We start from the raw sequence: 19,481 nt of genomic DNA, 5'->3' as shown, positions 1-19,481 counted from the left end.
GAGAAATAATAGTCTTGTGTGAATGAAAATCTAAAATAAAAATCTTTTTTTTTTTTTTTTTTTTTTTCGATTTATGCAACCAACTTTTATAAATTTTGAAGAAAATATTCTTTTTATTATTATTGTTATTATTTATTATTTATTTATTATTTATCTTACTCAGGCTATGTGTTCACCTTGATGATATAAGTGCTGAAAGTATTTGATTGATCAATTGGGGCAGACTTCTTTAATGTTTCTTAGGGATTTTCTTTTATTTAGATAATAATTTTTCCAATTGTGAATTTTGCACTTTACAGATTCATTATAGATTCCACAATGGTTACAGACAATTTCAGATTGGTCTCTTGATAGATGCAGATTTGTATCAAATTATTTTGTTAATTCATCAACAATATCTTAAATTCTTATGTCTCTGGCAAATGCTTTGAAATGTTGAATCGTGAAATCTATGACATCGACAGGTTTTACTAATCAAAAATTGACAGTAGACAATTAAGTAAGTGTAATATAATCTGTAAAAGAGAGTAAATTATGCACAAAATTTATTCAATGAGTGAGTTTATTACCAATGAGAAGAATCTGAATGTAATCCGCAATTAGCTGTTTTATCTCAGGATGATCCTTCAGATACTCTGTATATTGAGCTACATTATATGACTGTAAAGAGAGAGGGAAAAAAAGAAAAATTAATACATATATTTATTTGCAAATATTTTATATATACCAATAAAATAAAATAAAAGAAAGAGTTCAAGTATCGTAATTCAGATATTTGATTTTTGCACAAGTTCTGGCTATATAATCTTTACATTTAGAAGCAGTATCTAATTGTGCAATTGAATATCCAATTGTACATATATATATATATATATATATATATATATATATATATATATATATATATATATATATACTTAAATAATCAAGGAGAATACATATTAATATAATTCTATTTATTATTATAATATAAAGGATTAACTTTTAGAAAATAAAACAAATAAAAATTACTTTCATATCCAAATATTTAGAGAGCATCTCGATATTTTGCATCCACCACTCTTTTGAGTTGAATAAAATTTGTACGTTTATATCTTTATTTGTATCATCCTGCATTAACGGATTTTCTTGTGCTACATAAGGTGTATCTAACCAATCGTACACAAGTATTCTTCCTTGTGATGTCAAATAAATTTTGCTTCGTTGTATAAGGCTATCTTTTTTATAGATTCTTCGTTCAATAGTGTATATTTTTTGATGATTACCATGCAGTTTCATATTTTGTAATGCGATACAGATCTGTATCAATAACATTATATATCATTTCGGTAATTTTTTATCCTTACTTTTTTCCTATTTAACATTATACTATGTACCTTGGAACTATTAGGAAATATTTTCTTTTATCGAATCTCTTAACTAATCTGGAGTTGAATCTCTTTGCTCAATAAAAAAATGTAAACTCTAAGTATATTATATTGTAAACAATTATACATATAAAATAAGCTTTGTTGTAGTCACTAATTCTTAATTTTAGATTCATATCAAGTTTTTCTATATGTAAGCATGAATTTTCTAAAAATTATATATATATATTTAAAAAACATTTGTTAAAAATATATTATATAATTATTATCTTACATAATCGCAGGTAGTTATGCTCCCGCTTATCGTAATATTTTGAAAACTTAAAATGCCTTGGAAATTTGTTATAGCGAGATATCGCATTAGTAATACGTTTGCACCTTCGTTGATTAAACTTTTGTGTTGGCAGAGTTTCAAGTCTTTGTTCTCTGTTAATGTCGATAAGCAACAAGGACAAGTGTGCGCAATCTCGACGTGATATGTGTCCTCCTCAAGACCTAAGAACAATGATTTTTCATACAGACCATTTGTCTTGTAAATAAACCTAACAAAGAAAAAAAAAATTTATATATGCTTATATATAAATTTTATGCATATATATATATATATAACTATATTATATATGTTAAATATATGCTTTTGCGACAAAATTCTATTACAATCTTATATTGAATTTACGAAACTGAATCCATAAATAACGGTATCATAAATTTTTTTCTTAATTTTATTATAATCGCCAAAAGTAAACAGTTTTCTATAAAAAGAATTATCTTGAATTTAAATGTTTGTTATTTTGTTAAGAAGCATTACTTTAAAAATTAGCTACGACAAAGATCAGATTTATCAATATATTTTAAGCTTTTTGTATATTTAAAGTCTACAAAATTTATAATTTGTATAACTGTATAGTATAAATCCAATAATTAAAAAAAAAAAAAAAAAAAAAAAAAAAAAAACACCTTTTATCAAGAGAGATTCTTAGGTGTATATGCCTTTTTGAATGCAAATAATAAACTGATAAGAATTTAAACTTATAAATCAATAGTCGAGTTAACTATTATATATTGCTCAAAATAACATCCATCGAAATAATATGAGCATTGCCATTATTTATGGACTATCTTTCGTATTTTAGTATATGAATCGCTGTAATCATGAATTATACTCGGTATATTTTTCTTCCAGGCATTGTAGATTGTCCATCATCGAGCTGATGAGTCTTGTTTCATTTAAATAACCATCGATAGTTATCAAGGAATGCGTATGCACAAGAAATTCGCGATCTTGAGAGCCAATGGGTTCTACTTGAATACAATAACTACCTACTTGCTTAATGTCATTCATAGAATCATCCTTTAGAACGATGATCAGTGCTTCTTTGAAGCATAGAATCATCCGATTCGAATCATCTGTGAGTATAAAACAAGAAGAGCATAAATAATATATTCCTCGTTTAGAGTTTTTCTACCTATTTTAATATTTTGAATATTTCCCTTTACGCGTACATGACATATTATTAATCATATCCATGTATTTGCAAAATTTTCTGTATTGTAATTTAACACAATATTATAACGTTTATAAAAAAAAATTAAACTTTATTCTGCGAAATTTGTGTAATACCAGATAAGAAACAATAATAATAATTTCGAAAAAATAAAAAATATCTAGATATTACAAATAATAATTTATAATAATTAAAAAAGTAATTTTTACTACACACATGTAACAGTAATCGTTAAATTTACCAATACAGAAACTAGAAATGCATTTGCGAAGATCAATGGACTTATCAGACAGCTTTTCTTCCATGTTAGCGATCTTACATAAAAAAGAGTATCTTTTTCTTCTAAAATGTAACAAATTTTTAATTAGCTTTAAAAGCATTCGCTACACATGTGTTCCTATGGTAATATTGATCTGAAACTTGAATTTGTCTCAAAGCAATCGCATTATTTTGCGTCACACAATCGTTGACATCAGTTGGCATGTGTCAGAATGGCGATAGACTCGAACATTTCGAAAAAACGAGCAAGTTTACGCACGCACTTGTGTGACTTGCCGAGAACGTCCGGCAGTAATTTGCCTAAATTACCTCCGAATGCGAAATTCTATAATCGTTGGAAGCGGAATCTTCAAAAGCTCGTTCTTGTCTCCACTCAACATCCTTTGACACGATTAATCTTTCGCAGCCAGGCAGCTGTTGCCTTCGAAAAGAGAAGACACTCGAGATCATCTAATCAATGGATGATCCATCCTTGTAGCATGTTAAGGTATAAGAATTAAGAGAAACAGCTTCTTTTCATTTTGTTTTAATACAGGTGTAGTGAATGAAATGTTGTCACAGGTTCTACTGGGATACGATAATGACTATCACTTTTCTATATATTTTCGCGATGGCTCCACATATTATATGCTTCCACAGAATTGGAAAGAATAGCGGTCCCGAATATTGGAATATCGTGTATCCTAGTTACGCCATATGCATCATCGATATATTTCTTAATTTTATTACTGGATTTGTGTCCTCAGAGAGACATGAGATTATTCTCGATACTGCTTCAATCGCACGGTGTGATTCTGCCATATGTAATAACGTATAAATTAATTTTATCAATTTCCATCGATTGCGCCTTCTTCAAAGATATTTCAGTATAAAATGAAAACTGTACATATTTATATAGGCATTATGTGAAAGGATATTTCTTCATTGATTTTATCAGCACGCTTCCATATATGTGGTTCTATCCAATACGCATTTTACCACCCGGTTCGGATTCAAATTCTACGTTGCTTATCGTTGAATTTCTACCTATTTTGAAAATAATTCGCATACCTACAGTACGACGCAATGTTCAACAGATTAATGCAGTAATTCGTAATTCTATAACGTATATAAAAATAATCCCGTAGATTTGAACTTTATAAAGAAAATAAATTTTAATAATTTTTAAATTTTTAGAAATTTGGTATTTCTCAAACTCAAGAGACAACAATATGGCTCATTATATTAACATTATTAATTTTTCACTGGAGTAGCTGTATAAGTTATGTCTTTCCTTACATCGTTATGCATATACAAGGGACACCTATGAAAGTATGTTCAAGTATCTTCTGCAATCGTTTTTTCGATAAACAGTTTATAAATTATTTCATATTAAAATATCTCTTGTTATTATAATATAATAATTTTAGGATTCCGATGCATATTATATCGTCAGAGAATTTTATAACAAACCAAATTGGAAAGTGTATTTAATATTCGTGCATATCGGAGTAAGTAATTTAATTGGCTCCAGTTTCCTGGAATTCGATGGTTTTGGAATTTGTGATAAAGTAATACGATGTACACTTTTGTTGCTGGGGAAAGGTTACACAATTTACCTGATTGGTATTAAATTGTTTAATAACTTTTGAATAATCTATAATATAATGATATAATAATTTTCTTACAATATGCTCTCATGATCACAGTAACAATCCTGCAACTTTTGGAATCGTTAGCAGAGCCAGAACTTAAATATCAACGGATTATGCATCAAGTGAAAGAATATATTCGTCAAAAAAAGCTCCCATTATATTTGCAAGATAAGCTTATCTTCTATTATGAGTATCGTTATCAAGGGAATTTCTTTAAGGAGAATATTATATTTGACACTCTTTCGAGTAAGTTAAAATAAAGAAAAAGAAAATTTGACTGGTTAGCATATGTACTTAAAATTGGAATATTATAAAAGTATTTTCTATAGATTTTTTTTTTTTGTTATAGAAACGAACTGCGCGCTCCTATTGATGACATGAAGACAATGATAAGAAAAGACAATAGAGTTTTTTAAATGTTTTCTTTATTCAACAAATAATGAATCGAACAACAAGAAAAGCACACACATCTCTGACTCTTTTCTTCTCCCTTTTTATTAACATTATTTTCATGTCTGCGATGGAAGCATGCGATCTATGTAAAAAATTTATATTTTCTTCAATATTTTTAATATTGTGTATATTTTTTCTTTTGTTTACTCTAGATCATTTAAATCAAGAAATTTTATTTCATAGCAGCCATGGTTTACTAGATACCGCGATTTTCCATAATTTATCCCGCAATGTTCTTAGCGATTTAATAAGTAATTATTCTCTTTTTCTTATATTGAAAAGAATATATAATTCATAATAATAAATCTGTATTATTATATAAATAATAATAATTAAAAATAATTTTAAATAATAATTGATATATAGCCATATATTATTATCATATTGCATTAGATAATATTCACTTTTTATTATTTATCATTGATATATTGCTTGTTTTGAAAACTAAAAATTTTATGAATCGGTTTGCCGTAGATTTGATGAAACTGGTGATATATCTTGCAGAAGATATAATTTATAAAGCTGGCACTGACAGTGATTGTATGTATTTTATAGTCAGCGGAACCGTTGTACTGATCACATTCTCAGGGAGAGAAGTAAGAGATTGGAAACGTTTATATAAAAAAAAGAAAGAAAAAAAATTGGTTTTGTCCGAAATTACAATTAACTAATGAGATATGTTTTCAAGATATGCCATTTATATGATGGTGATTATTTTGGCGAAGCTGGTATGGTCTATTTGGATCGGCGTAGAGCGGAATCGGTCATCGCTCTGGAAGTGTGCGAGCTATTTCGCTTGCATCGTCGCGATTTCAAGCGTCTTTTCGCCAAAAACTCGGAATTTTATAACAGCTTGGAACATACCGCGCGAGAACGTTTGCAAAAAATTAAGAAACTGGATGACGATACCAATCAGAGTGAACGAAAATGAAAGAAATCAAAAGCAGTTATTCATTCTACGCAATTGAGATTCTGTAAATTAAGTTCATTTTACTTATTAGTTGTATAGAAAAAAGTAGGGAAAAATTTTCTTGAAAAAAAAAAAAATTGTTAAATTGAGTGCCATGCACTGTAATTTCGCGATACTTATTAATTTACGCTATCGTTTTAAATTTTTTTAAAAATTGTTATTTTATAAAGATTTAAATAAGAAGATATGTTTGACGGTTTTTTATGTTTAGAATGGACCAGAATCGCTAACAGCGATAGAATAAGTCTGATTTAACGAGGGTAAATTGTGGTATACAGGAAAAAGGCTCCGCTTTCGTTTCCCACTGGCCTAGTAAAATCGACATGTGCCCGAGGTCGCTCGAAATAGCATTGCCATTCGAAGAGCAACATCTAATAGCTCCAGTAAATTAGGAACAGCAACGACAACGAGAAAGATAGTATGTATATATATGTATATAGAGAGATATGTACATAGGATAAAAACCGACCAGAGTCGGAAATTGCGATTGATCGGGATTAAATGGGTTCGGAATAAGGCGAATGCTGACTTTTATCGTGTTTAATGGATATTTGTTATGTCAGGGCATCATCATAGAGAGAATTGCGTCGTTGCAGCAAAAATAGACCTCTGGAATAACAACAGAACTTAATATCTTTTTAAATATCTCTGTATAATATTTTTAATATGCAGAATAATAATATAGGAAGCGTGAAAATATCAAAATTAATCCAATTTTATAAATCAAATACATTTAATTTAATTGATTCCTTTTTTTTCATAAAAATAGTTTCCTTTTTAATATCACTGAAAAATTTAAATATTGAATTTTATCCATTTTTGATCATTTTGACTTTTGTTGTAGATAATATTATGAGAAAATGTTTTGCTTATTTGTAAAATTTAAATTTCGAATTCAAATGCAAAGTGCTAATAAAAATTCCCAAATATTAAACTCTATCAAAATTGCGCAGCATTTATTATAGTCGTCATATTGAATCCATTGTTTTTACATTATTTTACATTATTTTTGATTTCAAAATTCTAGATAAACATTTGAGTATTTTATTTTACAGATATATCTTTTCTATCTTACAGATATATCAAAATATGGAAAAATCTATTCATTTAAATCTCTATTTCGACATTAATTCCTATGCATGTTTCCTCGATCTTGATACGACGGTGAAGCATAATGCAGAAAAGGCGTCGTGTCAACATACGATGCATTACGTGTATGTCTGATTCATGTCGGTCGCGGGAAGCAGACCATGGTGAGGAGGGAAGAAGGCACATAGTATCATTGCGTAATAGCCTGTTGTTCGACACTGCAGCAACATTGCATCCCGTTGATGTAACTCTCAAAAATATCTACGATATAGCTTCCATTATAACAACGATTGTGTGTACATCAATATGTATTATATGCGCAAGAAAATTCGCATGGGAATCACGTTAAGCGTTATTGTTGGAACTCAAGGCAATTCTTTTAAATGTCTATATAAACATGTTGGATGCATATAGTATATACTTTCAAGGTTTTTTTACAATCTGCAGGTAAATAAATGGAGTTAAGACAGTTGTACTAATTATTGGCAGAGAGTTCGTGAACTCGTTGTACATATTTATAGCTTGATATTAGTGTTAAAAAATGTTGGATTTTAAAAATAAATTGTACTTAGAGAAATGGACACAATTTAGTTCTTCTTCTTCGAAGATAAATTAGAGAATCACTGAAAATAATATGTACATGAACAATTTACTAGTTATAAATTTTCACAATTCTCAATTATTTGCATTTTTATTAACTTGCTACTGTATAGATTATTTAATTATTTATCTTGGAAGTAAATTGCTTTTCGAATGCTGTTTTCTCTATAAATATAATATGCAAAATACATAAGGATAAATATTTATCTTTATGCACTTGCTTTATTTTCTCTAACTTTATTTATTTTTCCAGATATCTTGATAGCAATCCTAAATCATCCATGATATATGAATACAAAAGATATAATATCTTTAGACAGCAATAAAGAAATCCATTATATAAGATCGAGTTTGCACAAAAGCAGTAAAAAATTAGTGAAGGGCCGGCTATTTTCGTGATGGTTACATCATTGGACCGAAAATTTGTGGCGCGGTTGAGCAGAAAACGCAGCAATCTTTGCATCTCCGTATCACTTTGCCACCTACGTAAGCTCGGTATAACATTTGTAATGTCTTCCCCTCATCTCTCTGATCGCTGGTGTAAATACACACACCAAACGAGTGGGAGATCGACGCCTCCCCAACCGACGACGTTGGCGAAGGCGTCTCTGGTCAGTCAAATTGCGATCGTCGTTCCGTGACCATTTAACGTTGCGCTTGGTATACAAATGTAGTTTGTCAACGCGCGCTTATATATATGTCTTATCATAAATAACATCTTCGTCAAGAGGAATTAGGACTTCTTCCGAGATTGCACGCTTTGCGACTTGTATTCTGCGAGAGTTTACGGATTTTTTTATAGGTCCGTATAAAAAGCATACAAAAAAAACGATTAATTAAGCATTAATTGACAATGAATAAATATTATATAAATCGATATATTTAATATTTTTATATGGAATTATTTTCTTTTCTTATAAAATTATATCTATGTATTTTTAGATGATTTATCTAAAAAGTGACAAATGGTGTATAAAAATAGATTTTACATATCATAGTTTCCGAATTATCAAATAAAATAAATTTACGTGTTTATATACGTATAATATTCTTCATTAAATTTAAATATCTGAAATATTTGCATTTGCAAATTACGCTACGCTAGAATATAAAAAATTTTCTTTTTATGAGAGGTATATATACATAGCAAAGGATACATATAAGATACATGAAAAATTTACATAAACATAAATCTCAATATATTTTTGTTAAGTTTATTGTTTTATCGTTTCACATGTTATTGTAATTTCTCTATATGTATTAGTTTTAAATTTTGTTTTTAATTCTTAAAAACAGGGTTAAACAATTGTTTGGCATATAACATTGGATTTGTAAAGAAAGCGTGAGAAGGCAGTTCTCGTTGAACTTGAACGTGTGCCGAGATACCATCGAAGCGATTCTGACATCAATAAAATGGAACGATTACTATTGCTAGCTTTTTTAGCTGTCGTAGTATTGTGTCATGGACAGTTCCAAGTGATCTTTGAATGGAAGTCAATCGACTTTCAGTGGCGGTTAGACGATGATCGGAAACAGGCTCTAGTGCGTGGCGATTATATACCAGCAAACAACTTCCTCACCACCGTGAAATTCTGGAAGGACAAGATGTATCTAACAATACCACGATGGAAAGACGGAGTACCAGTAACGTTGGGCGTCACGTCAGCGGAGCCAGTGAACGGGGTAACGGCGCCCTTACTGGAGGCATTTCCCAACTGGGATATGCAGAAGCTGGGCGACTGCTCAGCTTTTCAATTAGTCCACAGCGTGGAGATTGATCCTAAGGGTCGCATGTGGGTACTCGACACCGGTCGAGCCACATCTTTGCGTCAGGAGAGTAAGAGCGGCTGTCCGCCTCGCCTCGTCATTCTTGATCTCGAGGACAAAGGCAACATACTCCGCAGTTACGAGTTTCCCGATCACGTAGCCCGCCCCGGAGCATCGGGGACATATCTCAACGATATCGTCCTTGATCACGAAAACGGTGGCATGGCATACATCACTGACAACGGTCGCGACGATCCCGGCATTATCGTGTATTCCTTGAAAAACAATACCTCCTGGAAGATTCGGCATAATTCTATGAAGGCTGAAAAGGAAGCGGTCGGATTCATGGTAGCTAAAACACATGTCATCAATCCTGTGCACGTGGACGGCATAGCGCTTTCACCGGCAAGCAATCGCGACAGGTATTTTACCAAACCAAAATTTTTTTCTTACGCAGGACTAACTCGGAATCACTAAATTTAATACAAAGTGCTCCTAAGACGCGTAAAAAAAATTTCAAGAAATGCGAAAAAGTGATTCCTTGGGTGATCTTTTGAAGAAAGATTCATACACACGAATGTCTTAAATGGCATAGTTTTAAAAATGCAAGATAACATCTCTCTTTTGATTGTCATAATAAAAAAAAATTATTATTAATAGTCTAGTATTTTATTAATTGATTGAAATACATTACATGAAAAAAATTTTTACATTGCTACATTTTGATAGCACGACGCACGTAGTTGCAAATAAAATTATGCCATTGCATCATTGTACTGCATTAAAATTTTACGATTAGATTAACACATCTATATATTCATGAGATGCTGTATCATTCTATTTATTAACCTTTGATATCTTATCGGCTATCAAAAACGATTAGCTATATCTTTACTGCTTAAAAACGTGTTATTGTCTTCATATGTCAATTTATAATATTTTTTTATTTATTGACAATTAATGCTTTAACTTATTTTTTTTTTATATACATTTTATACGGACCTATAAAAAAAAATCCGTAAAGTTTCGCAAGAATACAAGTTGCAAAGTACGTAATTTCGGAAGAAGTTGTAATTTCGTGATCGCTTATAACTCTTGACGAAAATGTTATTTTCGTATGTAGATATATATATATATATGTATGGAAATTAAATTTAGCCGTAAGCGGGCATAAATGGGGCGATATAGAAATATTGAAATGATTTTAACTATATTTGTTTTCTAGATATCGTTACCGCTATATATTATATTTCTATTTCATTTCGAAAAAAAGATGTTAGATATAAAAACTACTATTTTTATCAGTTACAATTTCTTCAGTTTATAATGTTGTTTTTATTACCAGAGGCAATATTGGCTTTGAACCAATTTTTAAGTTTTATAAAGTGTCTTACTCATTGCACTTATCTCTCTCTGACTAATTATATATTGTATAATGACTGAAATAAACATTATAATTTTTATCAGTTACTATTTTTTTTTCAGTTTATAATTAGCTAGATATACAATGCGCAAGATACTTTATACAGCTTAAAAAATATTTCAAAGTCAATATTGCTTCTTGATAATTAATTCTTCATCTTAATTCTTATTGCATATTCTTGTAACCGAAGCCCCTATAATTTTATATATATTTACATCGAGAAAAATTTTCTACAGTATTTTTAATAAATAAATTTCAAATTTATACAAGAGATTTTTTTAACAAACGACAATGAAATTACTGTTACAGGCAGATTTACTACTCGCCTTTATCTTCGTTTCACTTGTACTCAATCCCGGTATCCGCTCTGAGAGACAACGTAACAAACATCAATGAGTACGTGAAGGAACTCGGGCGGAAGTCGTCGCAGACTGATGGTATGGCAATGTCGGCCGCTGGCATACTTTATTTCGGCTTATTAGCCGACGATGCTATCGCCATGTGGGATACCAAAAATACACCATCCTTTACCGTCGGTCAGCGAATTATATCGCGCGATCACGTTTTTACACAATGGCCTGACAGCTTTGCCTTCGATGAGAAAGGCAACTTTTGGTGTGTCACCAACATGTTACAAAACTTTTTGAACAATCGTGTTAATATCGACGTGCCCAACTATCGCCTCCTTCGAATACACGTTGGAGCTAGGAGTTATCAGTATTACGAAAACGGCACGGCACCGGAATGGCCAGACTTTACTGCCGGTGCTGATTCCGTCAAATTCGCGCTCGCCACATTATTGGCCGCAATTCTAGTATTTGTCGCGAAGTAACTGCTTCGTATCAAAGATACATGCAGATTTGAACACTACGAAGAAACGATTTACGAGTTCATGTTGGCAAAAAAAAAATCGATTACATGTTAATATTCATTTTTAAGTTTGCAAAATTTTTCCTCAACGTTTATATGTTTAGATATGTTTAGAAATTGTAATAACATGAGATGAAAGTAATACAGAACAAAAAAATTCAATTATTATAGGTAGATAGCATCTTCATAACGACACCATGAAGAATTTCATCAAAATAAGATTTAAAATAATTTTATTAAATTAAAAATTAATTATTGATTTGTAATATAAATTTTTAGACAAAAACAAAAATCTACCAATTGAAAGATATTCTGTTTATATATATATATATATATATATATATATATATATATATATATATATATAAACAGAATATCTTTATATATATGTATCTTATATATATATCAAAATGGATACTTAAGAACTAATTGAATTTTGTTATGGGAGTTTTCGTAGATCGTATTGTCGTGTGTTATGTGAATGTGTGTTCTTTTTACTATTTCCATTTATTATTTATAACCACGCTTCGAACTTAGCTAATTAAAGGGCGTCTATTCGCGTGTTTTCAAAATGTGGCGATTCAAATAGACAACTTTGCAAATATATTAATTAAAAACTTGATTTCGCACTTATTCGTTATATGTTCACTTATAGATTACGATATCATTCAAAACAGGATTTAACAGTGGAACAATGCTGATCAAAGTTTTTTATGGTATAAATAGAAGAATTTGGCGTATATATTTATTTATAATATCGATATTAATTTATACTATTATATTATTATATGTACTTTTTTAATATCTCAATGAATATATTCTACCTGTTCCTCTTTCTTTGTCTCTTGTTCATCTTTGTTCTTTATCTTACTCCTTCCGTTTTTTTTTTTTGTTGTTGAAAAAAATGTCTTCTTTTTTTTCTTACTCTTCTTTTCTCTCTCTCTCTCTCTCTCTCTCTCTCTCTCTCTCTCTCTCTTTCCCTCACTCCATTTCTTTTTTTATGCCTAGTTCTGCATTAAAAAATTTCCACTGGAAATAATGTGTTGATTTCATGTTATATTTTATTTTTATGTAATATAATATTTGTTAATATTATTAAATATATATATATAAGATAATATAAATTTATTATTACCTTATTATTGTTATTATAATTAATACATTATAATTATTATTAATAAAAAATAAAAAAACATCATTAAAGACAAATCTCAAAAATAAACAGTTTCATAAAATTCTTACTTTTTATTCCATTATGATATCCGTAAATATGTCATATGTAATTATATATACTGTGTACATCTCACGACGCCATCCACCGATGGAATGTTTCATTCGCTTTTGCCGAATGAGTCATATGTCTCGTTTTTTCTCTCGATATAATTTTAATTCATCATCCTGTAAATATAAGGCCGTTTACATTACCAACCGTTTACATTACCATTAAGCGGCACTTTTTTTAGAAAACTTTATTTGAGATCTTTGTTATTGAATCTGATTAAATTCTGGATTAAATTGCATGTGCGAGAGAGAGAGAGAGAGAGAGAGAGAGAAAGAGAGAAACTCCAAAGTTTATAATTTTGTTAATTGAAAGAAATTGCGTAACTATGCGTGCGTGCAACTATTACACTCATCGTATTAACATATAAAAGTAGGACGATGATGTACACGCATGGCAAGGACAATTGTAGAGTCATTTTCTCCCCTTCTTCTTTTTCTGTTTGTATATTTAATGAGATACTTCTAAATTCATTAGTGCAGTCCAATGCACACAGCCACAAAGCGAACTTAAAATCTGTATTAAGGTATATTTTCATGTGGTGCAAACTCGTGCAGCAAAGAGATCACGTCATCGAAATGGGCGAATCAGCGGCCAGATCATCGTCACTCATTCGTCCATTTCGATCACGTGACCTTTCTGCTGCACGAGTTTGCAGCACATGAAATTGTACCTTTAGATTACGCATTGAAAATTGAAGATTAAAGATTAAAATTGGACCAATAAAATAAAAGGAACTAAAATTTCTTCCTTCTAATTGGACAAATTTAAATTCTCGATCTTCAATGGATGACGTTCAATTGGACACATTGCCTATTGGCTGAGTTGAACATAGGGCTCTCTGATTGGCCAATCGTGTTGATTACCCTAGACACCGATCAATATGAGTGGGCGTGTCCAATCGAACCTCTCCCACTCGTCGATATTCATATCTGTGTCATATCTAAGTCTATGCTATAAGATCTACGATTGATGCCGAATTTGCCGCGCATGCGCGAGAGATCTGGCCTGCAATAACACTAGTTACGCAGATACGCAGTCTCTATTCGACGGGACTACGAAGCCTGTCTTTCGGTAGTGGCAGTCTCTTTTTAATCGACCGGCCATGATGTTGAGTGCTGTATCGAAAGCAGCCCTGAGGGTTGTTAAACCCTGCCTCATTCAGAATGAAATAGCGAAGGTATCAAGCGCCTTCGCTATTAACAGTGAGTATGCATTTTGTTTTATTTAATATATTGAAAAATTTGCCGATAGCGCACGAAGTCTTGTCGACATATTCGCCGTTTTTTCACTTCTTGCTCCGATGAAATTATTCTTGGAATAACGATTTAATGTCATTCATTCGTAACAGGCGACTAATATATTTAAATTTCATACAGATTATTGAGATATAAAGAAAGAATATTTATTATAACGATTATATAATCGGTGATCGATTTTCGGAGGATTCCACTGGTCAATATGGCGGCCTAAAGTCACATTCATTCATTGAGTCTTCGTAGTGATATGAATTAATGTTAGACATAATTATAAATGCAATTGTTGTTTTACATCTTTATGCGAATCAAAGAATATATATAGAAATCTTTATTTTGTGATTCGTTTAATGAATTTTTTTTACAATTATTTCAGAGAGTTTCATTTCTCTCTTATGTTCCTCTATTTCTTTATTTCAATTTTTTTTAAAAATATATTTTGAAATATAACATAAAGTTGATTTAAATAAGATTCTTTAGAACTATTAATTTATAAAATAAGTTATTACAGTATTTATATATACAAGCATATTTTTATGTTATGTAACATGTGTTTCTTGAGCTTGTAAGTCAATCCTTGCAAAGATATTTGAATACTTTGAGATTATATGTTCTCTCTGGTAAAAATGAAACAGAAAGAGAGATCTTTAACCTATTTATTTAATTTCACACAAATTTTCTTCAAAGATTTAAATATTATCCCAAATAGAAAGAGACTATGCGGCAAAAGCGGCAGCTGCAACAAAGAGTGGTGCGCAAGGAAAGGTAGTTGCTGTCATCGGTGCTGTTGTTGACGTACAATTTGAAGATGATCTTCCACCAATTCTCAATGCTTTGGAGGTTCAAAATCGTACACCCAGGCTGGTACTTGAAGTTGCTCAACATCTTGGAGAAAACACAGTGCGCACCATTGCCATGGATGGTAATACTTTGCAAATCTTATATAATATGTAAGATTTATAAAATTATGAATTTTTGTATATAGAAAATATAAAAGTTATATAATACAGATTCAGTAATGTTGCACAAGTATTATACTTTAAACAGCTTTTCGAATATCTTAAAATGTTATTAATCTAATTGATATAATGTCTTTTATTTGTAATTCCTTTTTTTAAAAATTGGAATATAATTATCATTCATATATTTTTATATCTGAAATGTATATATTATATTTTAATATTAGACATTTTCAGAAGTCATGTAAGAGATTGTATTTATTTCTTATAATTTAGAAGAGCTTAGAGAAATATTAGAAGTCTATTCTATCCTATTGAGTCTAACCATACTGGTTTATAAATTCCAGTTTATGTTTTGAACATTTTATGTCTATTATTTTCCAAAGATCAGAAAGATTAGTTTCTAAAGAATGAATCGGACATTTTTCCTCTAGTACCAGTCTGAAAGATTAAGAATTCTTTTCTAAGAGCTAATGACTTCCAGCCATTTAGATTTCTTTATTAGAATTATTATTGTTTTAGGTATTGTCTTCATTGAGTCGAGGATTTTCTTTTTATCGATTCCTTTTGTTTTAATCAGATCCTGTATCCAAAATCCACACCACTTGAAATCTTACAATTGAACATTAATGATTATTTTTTTGTTTATTACAATTTAGTAAAATTAGGATCTGCTATAAATTTTGTACTCTAGGTACGGAAGGTTTGGTGCGTGGTCAAAATGTTTTGGATTCTGGATATCCTATTCGTATTCCTGTGGGAGCTGAGACTCTGGGTCGCATTATCAATGTCATTGGTGAACCCATTGACGAGCGTGGACCTATCCCTACAGATAAATTGGCTTCTATTCACGCAGATGCTCCCGAATTCGTAGATATGTCTGTCGAGCAAGAGATTCTAGTAACAGGCATTAAGGTCGTGGATTTACTAGCTCCCTATGCAAAGGGTGGAAAGATTGGTAAGGTATTATTACAATAGAATTGATTACAGATTAATTAAAAACACAAAAAAATCAATTTTTCCTTAAATTCGTGGAAATCGAGATCATATACTGTTATAACCACTTGCATTAATAACGAATCATCTTGATATTATTGACTAGGTTTATTCGGCGGTGCTGGAGTCGGCAAGACTGTACTCATTATGGAACTGATTAACAATGTAGCCAAGGCTCATGGTGGTTATTCAGTATTCGCTGGCGTGGGCGAGAGGACACGCGAGGGCAACGATCTCTATCATGAAATGATTGAATCTGGTGTCATTTCCCTCAAAGATAAGACCTCTAAGGTAGCGTTAGTGTACGGACAAATGAATGAACCTCCAGGCGCTCGTGCTCGTGTAGCTCTCACCGGACTTACCGTCGCTGAGTACTTCCGTGATCAGGAAGGTCAGGATGTACTATTGTTCATTGATAACATCTTCAGGTTTACCCAGGCTGGTTCCGAGGTAAGAAAAGAAGTATAAATATATGTAGTTTTTAAAGTAAATGAAATAAAAGTTAATATATACATATGTATGTTCTTTTTCATATACATGATGCATGTATAAATGCATGCACGTAACATATAAAGGATGTCTTGTCTAACTGTTAGAACTATCGAGAAGATGGTTTTATGTAAAACCAAAAATTTAAATAAATTACAAAATAAAAAATTTCTTTACATAAGGTTTTGTTATTAAAAAGAGTTTGTATTTTACATTTTTTAGTTTCTATATAATATATATATATGTTTTAGGTGTCTGCCTTGCTAGGTCGTATTCCATCCGCTGTAGGTTACCAACCCACATTGGCTACTGATATGGGTACCATGCAGGAACGTATTACCACGACAAAAAAGGGATCCATCACTTCTGTGCAAGCTATTTACGTGCCTGCTGATGATTTGACAGATCCCGCACCTGCGACAACTTTCGCTCACTTAGATGCTACTACTGTGTTGTCACGTGCCATTGCTGAACTAGGTATGTGTCGCTTTGAGAATTAAATCTATTGCACGACGATGTTTGTAATTCTTCAAATACGGATTTATCGATAATATAGGTATTTACCCGGCCGTCGACCCTCTCGACTCCACGTCCCGTATCATGGATCCCAATATTATCGGCGCGGAACATTATAACATTGCTCGTGGTGTACAGAAGATTCTTCAAGATTATAAATCGCTTCAAGATATCATTGCTATCTTGGGTATGGACGAGTTGTCGGAAGAAGACAAGCTGACGGTTGCTCGTGCACGCAAAATCCAGAGATTCTTATCCCAGCCATTCCAGGTGAAAATAGAATATACTATATAGAGGAGTCATTAAAAAGCACATTCTCAATAAATTTTAAAATATGAATTTTATAGAAAATGTTTCAGAGATAAAATTTATTGTTTTTGATGAAAATATTTTGTGATTTTGGCACATTCCAAGACAATTTAAACGTAGAATAAAATTGTATTAACAGGATGCTCTTGAATCTAATTTTTATCTGAAAGATTTTTATATAAAATGTATATTTTAGAATTTGTTGGAGATAATAATTTTTCATTGTATATGTGTGTTTAATCATTCTTTTTTCAAGAATCTTAATAATCTCTTTCAAAACAATATTGTATAAATATATTTATTTTATTTCATTATTTAGTATGTTTATCTATACATTGTTTAATACATTTTATTATAAAATCTGTTGTACTATTCTAGGTCGCCGAGGTATTTACTGGTCACGCCGGTAAATTAGTACCATTGCAGGAAACCATCAAAGGATTCCAAAAAATATTGGCCGGAGAATTGGATCACCTACCGGAAGTAGCATTTTATATGGTCGGCCCGATCGAAGAAGTAGCAACAAAAGCAGAAACATTGGCCAAACAATAAATTAACTCATATTTATCGTAAAAGCGTTGTTGAAGATTTATTCAGTCATTATTCGTTCGACGAAGCAACCTTTTAAAATTTGCCTTCTTACTCTTTCGTGATTTTCATTATGTTACAGTTTCTTGAATGAAACTTTCAAATGATAAAAGGCGGATAAATAAAATATCAAGTAATTTTTTTTTGCAATATAACACTAAATTATTATTGTAATAGATTAATTAAAATACTGCCAAAGTTTGTTATATAAACACTCGTGAAACTCACTTTATATTTTATCTTCTTTTTGCTACAAAAACAATGAAATTATTAAAAATTCATAATCAGAATGCATATTTACACATGTTATACTTCTGGACCTACTTTCTTCATAGATCAAATCAGTAATCATGTTACTGCTAATTAACATATAACAGAATTACAATGTTAGACATTAATAAAAGTTTTACAAAAACAGTTTGCATTATAACAATCCTCTTCCATTAAATCTTGAAATTTTGAGAAAATAATTAGAATGGTATAAATAAAAGGGAAAAAAAAAGTGGAAGTGAATGAATGAGGGAATGAGTGAGTATGCGTACCTTGGTAATATCTATAATACCACACGCATGTATGTAATACATGCATACTTGTGTAATATGTATTTGAAAAATGATAAATAATTATAAACTTATTTTTTATCTTGTTTTTTTAGATATAATTAAATGTAGCAAAACAAAAATTTATTAACACAAATTTATTAAAACAGAATTTCATAGATAAAAGTTTAATTCATCTGTGTGAAAATACACGAACGCCACATATAATAACAATATATATTATATAACATTAAAAATGAGTGTGTTTCATTGAAACCAGACGATTATATTCTAAATTTAAAATAATCTCAAATCAATTTCTATTTGAACGAAATTTTAATTGCGATTTTGTTATTTTAAATAACAAATTATTTATAATTATACAACCATATATGACATTGTATAATTTATTAAATAATATTGGAAAATAGAATTAAAACGAATTTGTCTGCTGCAATATATATATATATATATATATATATATATATATATATATATATATATATGACAACATATGATGTGTTGCTTTAATTTTTATATCATTGAACGTTTATACATTCTGTAATAAACTAAAAGTTTAATGATATAAAAAT

The 19,481-nt window shown here is 30.4% G+C and overlaps 4 protein-coding genes across 5 annotated transcripts; 3 read left to right on the top strand and 1 right to left on the bottom strand.

The window, feature by feature from the left end:
- Positions 1-6: 6 nt before the first annotated feature.
- LOC138944910 (ciliogenesis-associated TTC17-interacting protein) lies at positions 7-3,521 on the bottom strand. The gene is made up of 6 exons (XM_070315980.1): positions 3,461-3,521; positions 2,531-2,774; positions 1,642-1,909; positions 1,012-1,299; positions 570-660; positions 7-470 (listed from the first exon to the last, which is right to left on the bottom strand). The coding sequence occupies exons 2-6, from the start codon at positions 2,758-2,760 to the stop codon at positions 400-402; spliced, it is 948 nt and encodes a 315-aa protein (XP_070172081.1). The 5' UTR covers positions 2,761-2,774; positions 3,461-3,521; the 3' UTR covers positions 7-399.
- Positions 2,528-6,169, top strand: LOC138944909 (potassium/sodium hyperpolarization-activated cyclic nucleotide-gated channel 1-like). Its single transcript, XM_070315979.1, has 9 exons — positions 2,528-2,776; positions 3,310-3,638; positions 3,713-3,937; positions 4,050-4,236; positions 4,328-4,462; positions 4,561-4,756; positions 4,840-5,031; positions 5,713-5,834; positions 5,927-6,169. The coding sequence occupies exons 2-9, from the start codon at positions 3,364-3,366 to the stop codon at positions 6,167-6,169; spliced, it is 1,575 nt and encodes a 524-aa protein (XP_070172080.1). The 5' UTR covers positions 2,528-2,776; positions 3,310-3,363.
- Positions 6,170-8,490: 2,321 nt separating this feature from the next.
- LOC138945238 (dopaminechrome tautomerase) lies at positions 8,491-13,179 on the top strand. Of its 2 annotated transcripts, none has more exons than XM_070316612.1 (3): positions 8,491-8,699; positions 9,235-10,086; positions 11,397-13,179. In XM_070316612.1, the coding sequence occupies exons 2-3, from the start codon at positions 9,311-9,313 to the stop codon at positions 11,917-11,919; spliced, it is 1,299 nt and encodes a 432-aa protein (XP_070172713.1). In that variant the 5' UTR covers positions 8,491-8,699; positions 9,235-9,310; the 3' UTR covers positions 11,920-13,179. The 2 variants fall into 2 exon arrangements, with proteins under 2 accessions (XP_070172713.1, XP_070172711.1); XM_070316610.1 differs by having other exon boundaries at positions 9,194-10,086.
- A 1,090-nt stretch (positions 13,180-14,269) lies between these two features.
- Positions 14,270-18,766, top strand: Atpsynbeta (ATP synthase, beta subunit). The gene is made up of 7 exons (XM_070316698.1): positions 14,270-14,441; positions 15,202-15,414; positions 16,146-16,409; positions 16,554-16,897; positions 17,188-17,413; positions 17,493-17,722; positions 18,140-18,766. The coding sequence occupies exons 1-7, from the start codon at positions 14,342-14,344 to the stop codon at positions 18,311-18,313; spliced, it is 1,551 nt and encodes a 516-aa protein (XP_070172799.1). The 5' UTR covers positions 14,270-14,341; the 3' UTR covers positions 18,314-18,766.
- Positions 18,767-19,481: the final 715 nt, after the last annotated feature.

Source organism: Polyergus mexicanus, unplaced genomic scaffold, assembly GCF_030449975.1.
Source record: "Polyergus mexicanus isolate NDT 795.1 unplaced genomic scaffold, iyPolMexi1.0 SCAF_3, whole genome shotgun sequence".
Classification (NCBI taxonomy): Eukaryota; Metazoa; Arthropoda; class Insecta; order Hymenoptera; family Formicidae; genus Polyergus; species Polyergus mexicanus.
The sequence above is the reverse complement of the archived record's forward strand: the minus strand, read 5'-3'. Positions and strand labels throughout refer to the sequence as shown.

Excerpts from the sequence above, each read along its gene's own strand:
- LOC138944909 (XM_070315979.1), top strand. The coding sequence starts at position 3,364 with ATGGCGATAGACTCGAACATTTCGAAAAAACGAGCAAGTTTACGCACG. Across the intron at positions 3,639-3,712 it reads CATCCTTGTAGCATGTTAAG|GTTCTACTGGGATACGATAA; the intron begins GTATAAGAATTA and ends ATGTTGTCACAG. Across the intron at positions 5,032-5,712 it reads TATATTTGACACTCTTTCGA|ATTTGATGAAACTGGTGATA; the intron begins GTAAGTTAAAAT and ends GGTTTGCCGTAG.
- Atpsynbeta (XM_070316698.1), top strand. The coding sequence starts at position 14,342 with ATGATGTTGAGTGCTGTATCGAAAGCAGCCCTGAGGGTTGTTAAACCC. Across the intron at positions 15,415-16,145 it reads GCGCACCATTGCCATGGATG|GTACGGAAGGTTTGGTGCGT; the intron begins GTAATACTTTGC and ends TTTGTACTCTAG. Across the intron at positions 17,414-17,492 it reads ACGTGCCATTGCTGAACTAG|GTATTTACCCGGCCGTCGAC; the intron begins GTATGTGTCGCT and ends TCGATAATATAG.
- LOC138945238 (XM_070316612.1), top strand. The coding sequence starts at position 9,311 with ATGGAACGATTACTATTGCTAGCTTTTTTAGCTGTCGTAGTATTGTGT. Across the intron at positions 10,087-11,396 it reads CCGGCAAGCAATCGCGACAG|GCAGATTTACTACTCGCCTT; the intron begins GTATTTTACCAA and ends TTACTGTTACAG.
- LOC138944910 (XM_070315980.1), bottom strand. The coding sequence starts at position 2,760 with ATGATTCTATGCTTCAAAGAAGCACTGATCATCGTTCTAAAGGATGAT. Across the intron at positions 1,300-1,641 it reads GCATAACTACCTGCGATTAT|ATCTGTATCGCATTACAAAA; the intron begins GTAAGATAATAA and ends TTATTGATACAG. Across the intron at positions 661-1,011 it reads CTAAATATTTGGATATGAAA|TCATATAATGTAGCTCAATA; the intron begins GTAATTTTTATT and ends CTCTCTTTACAG.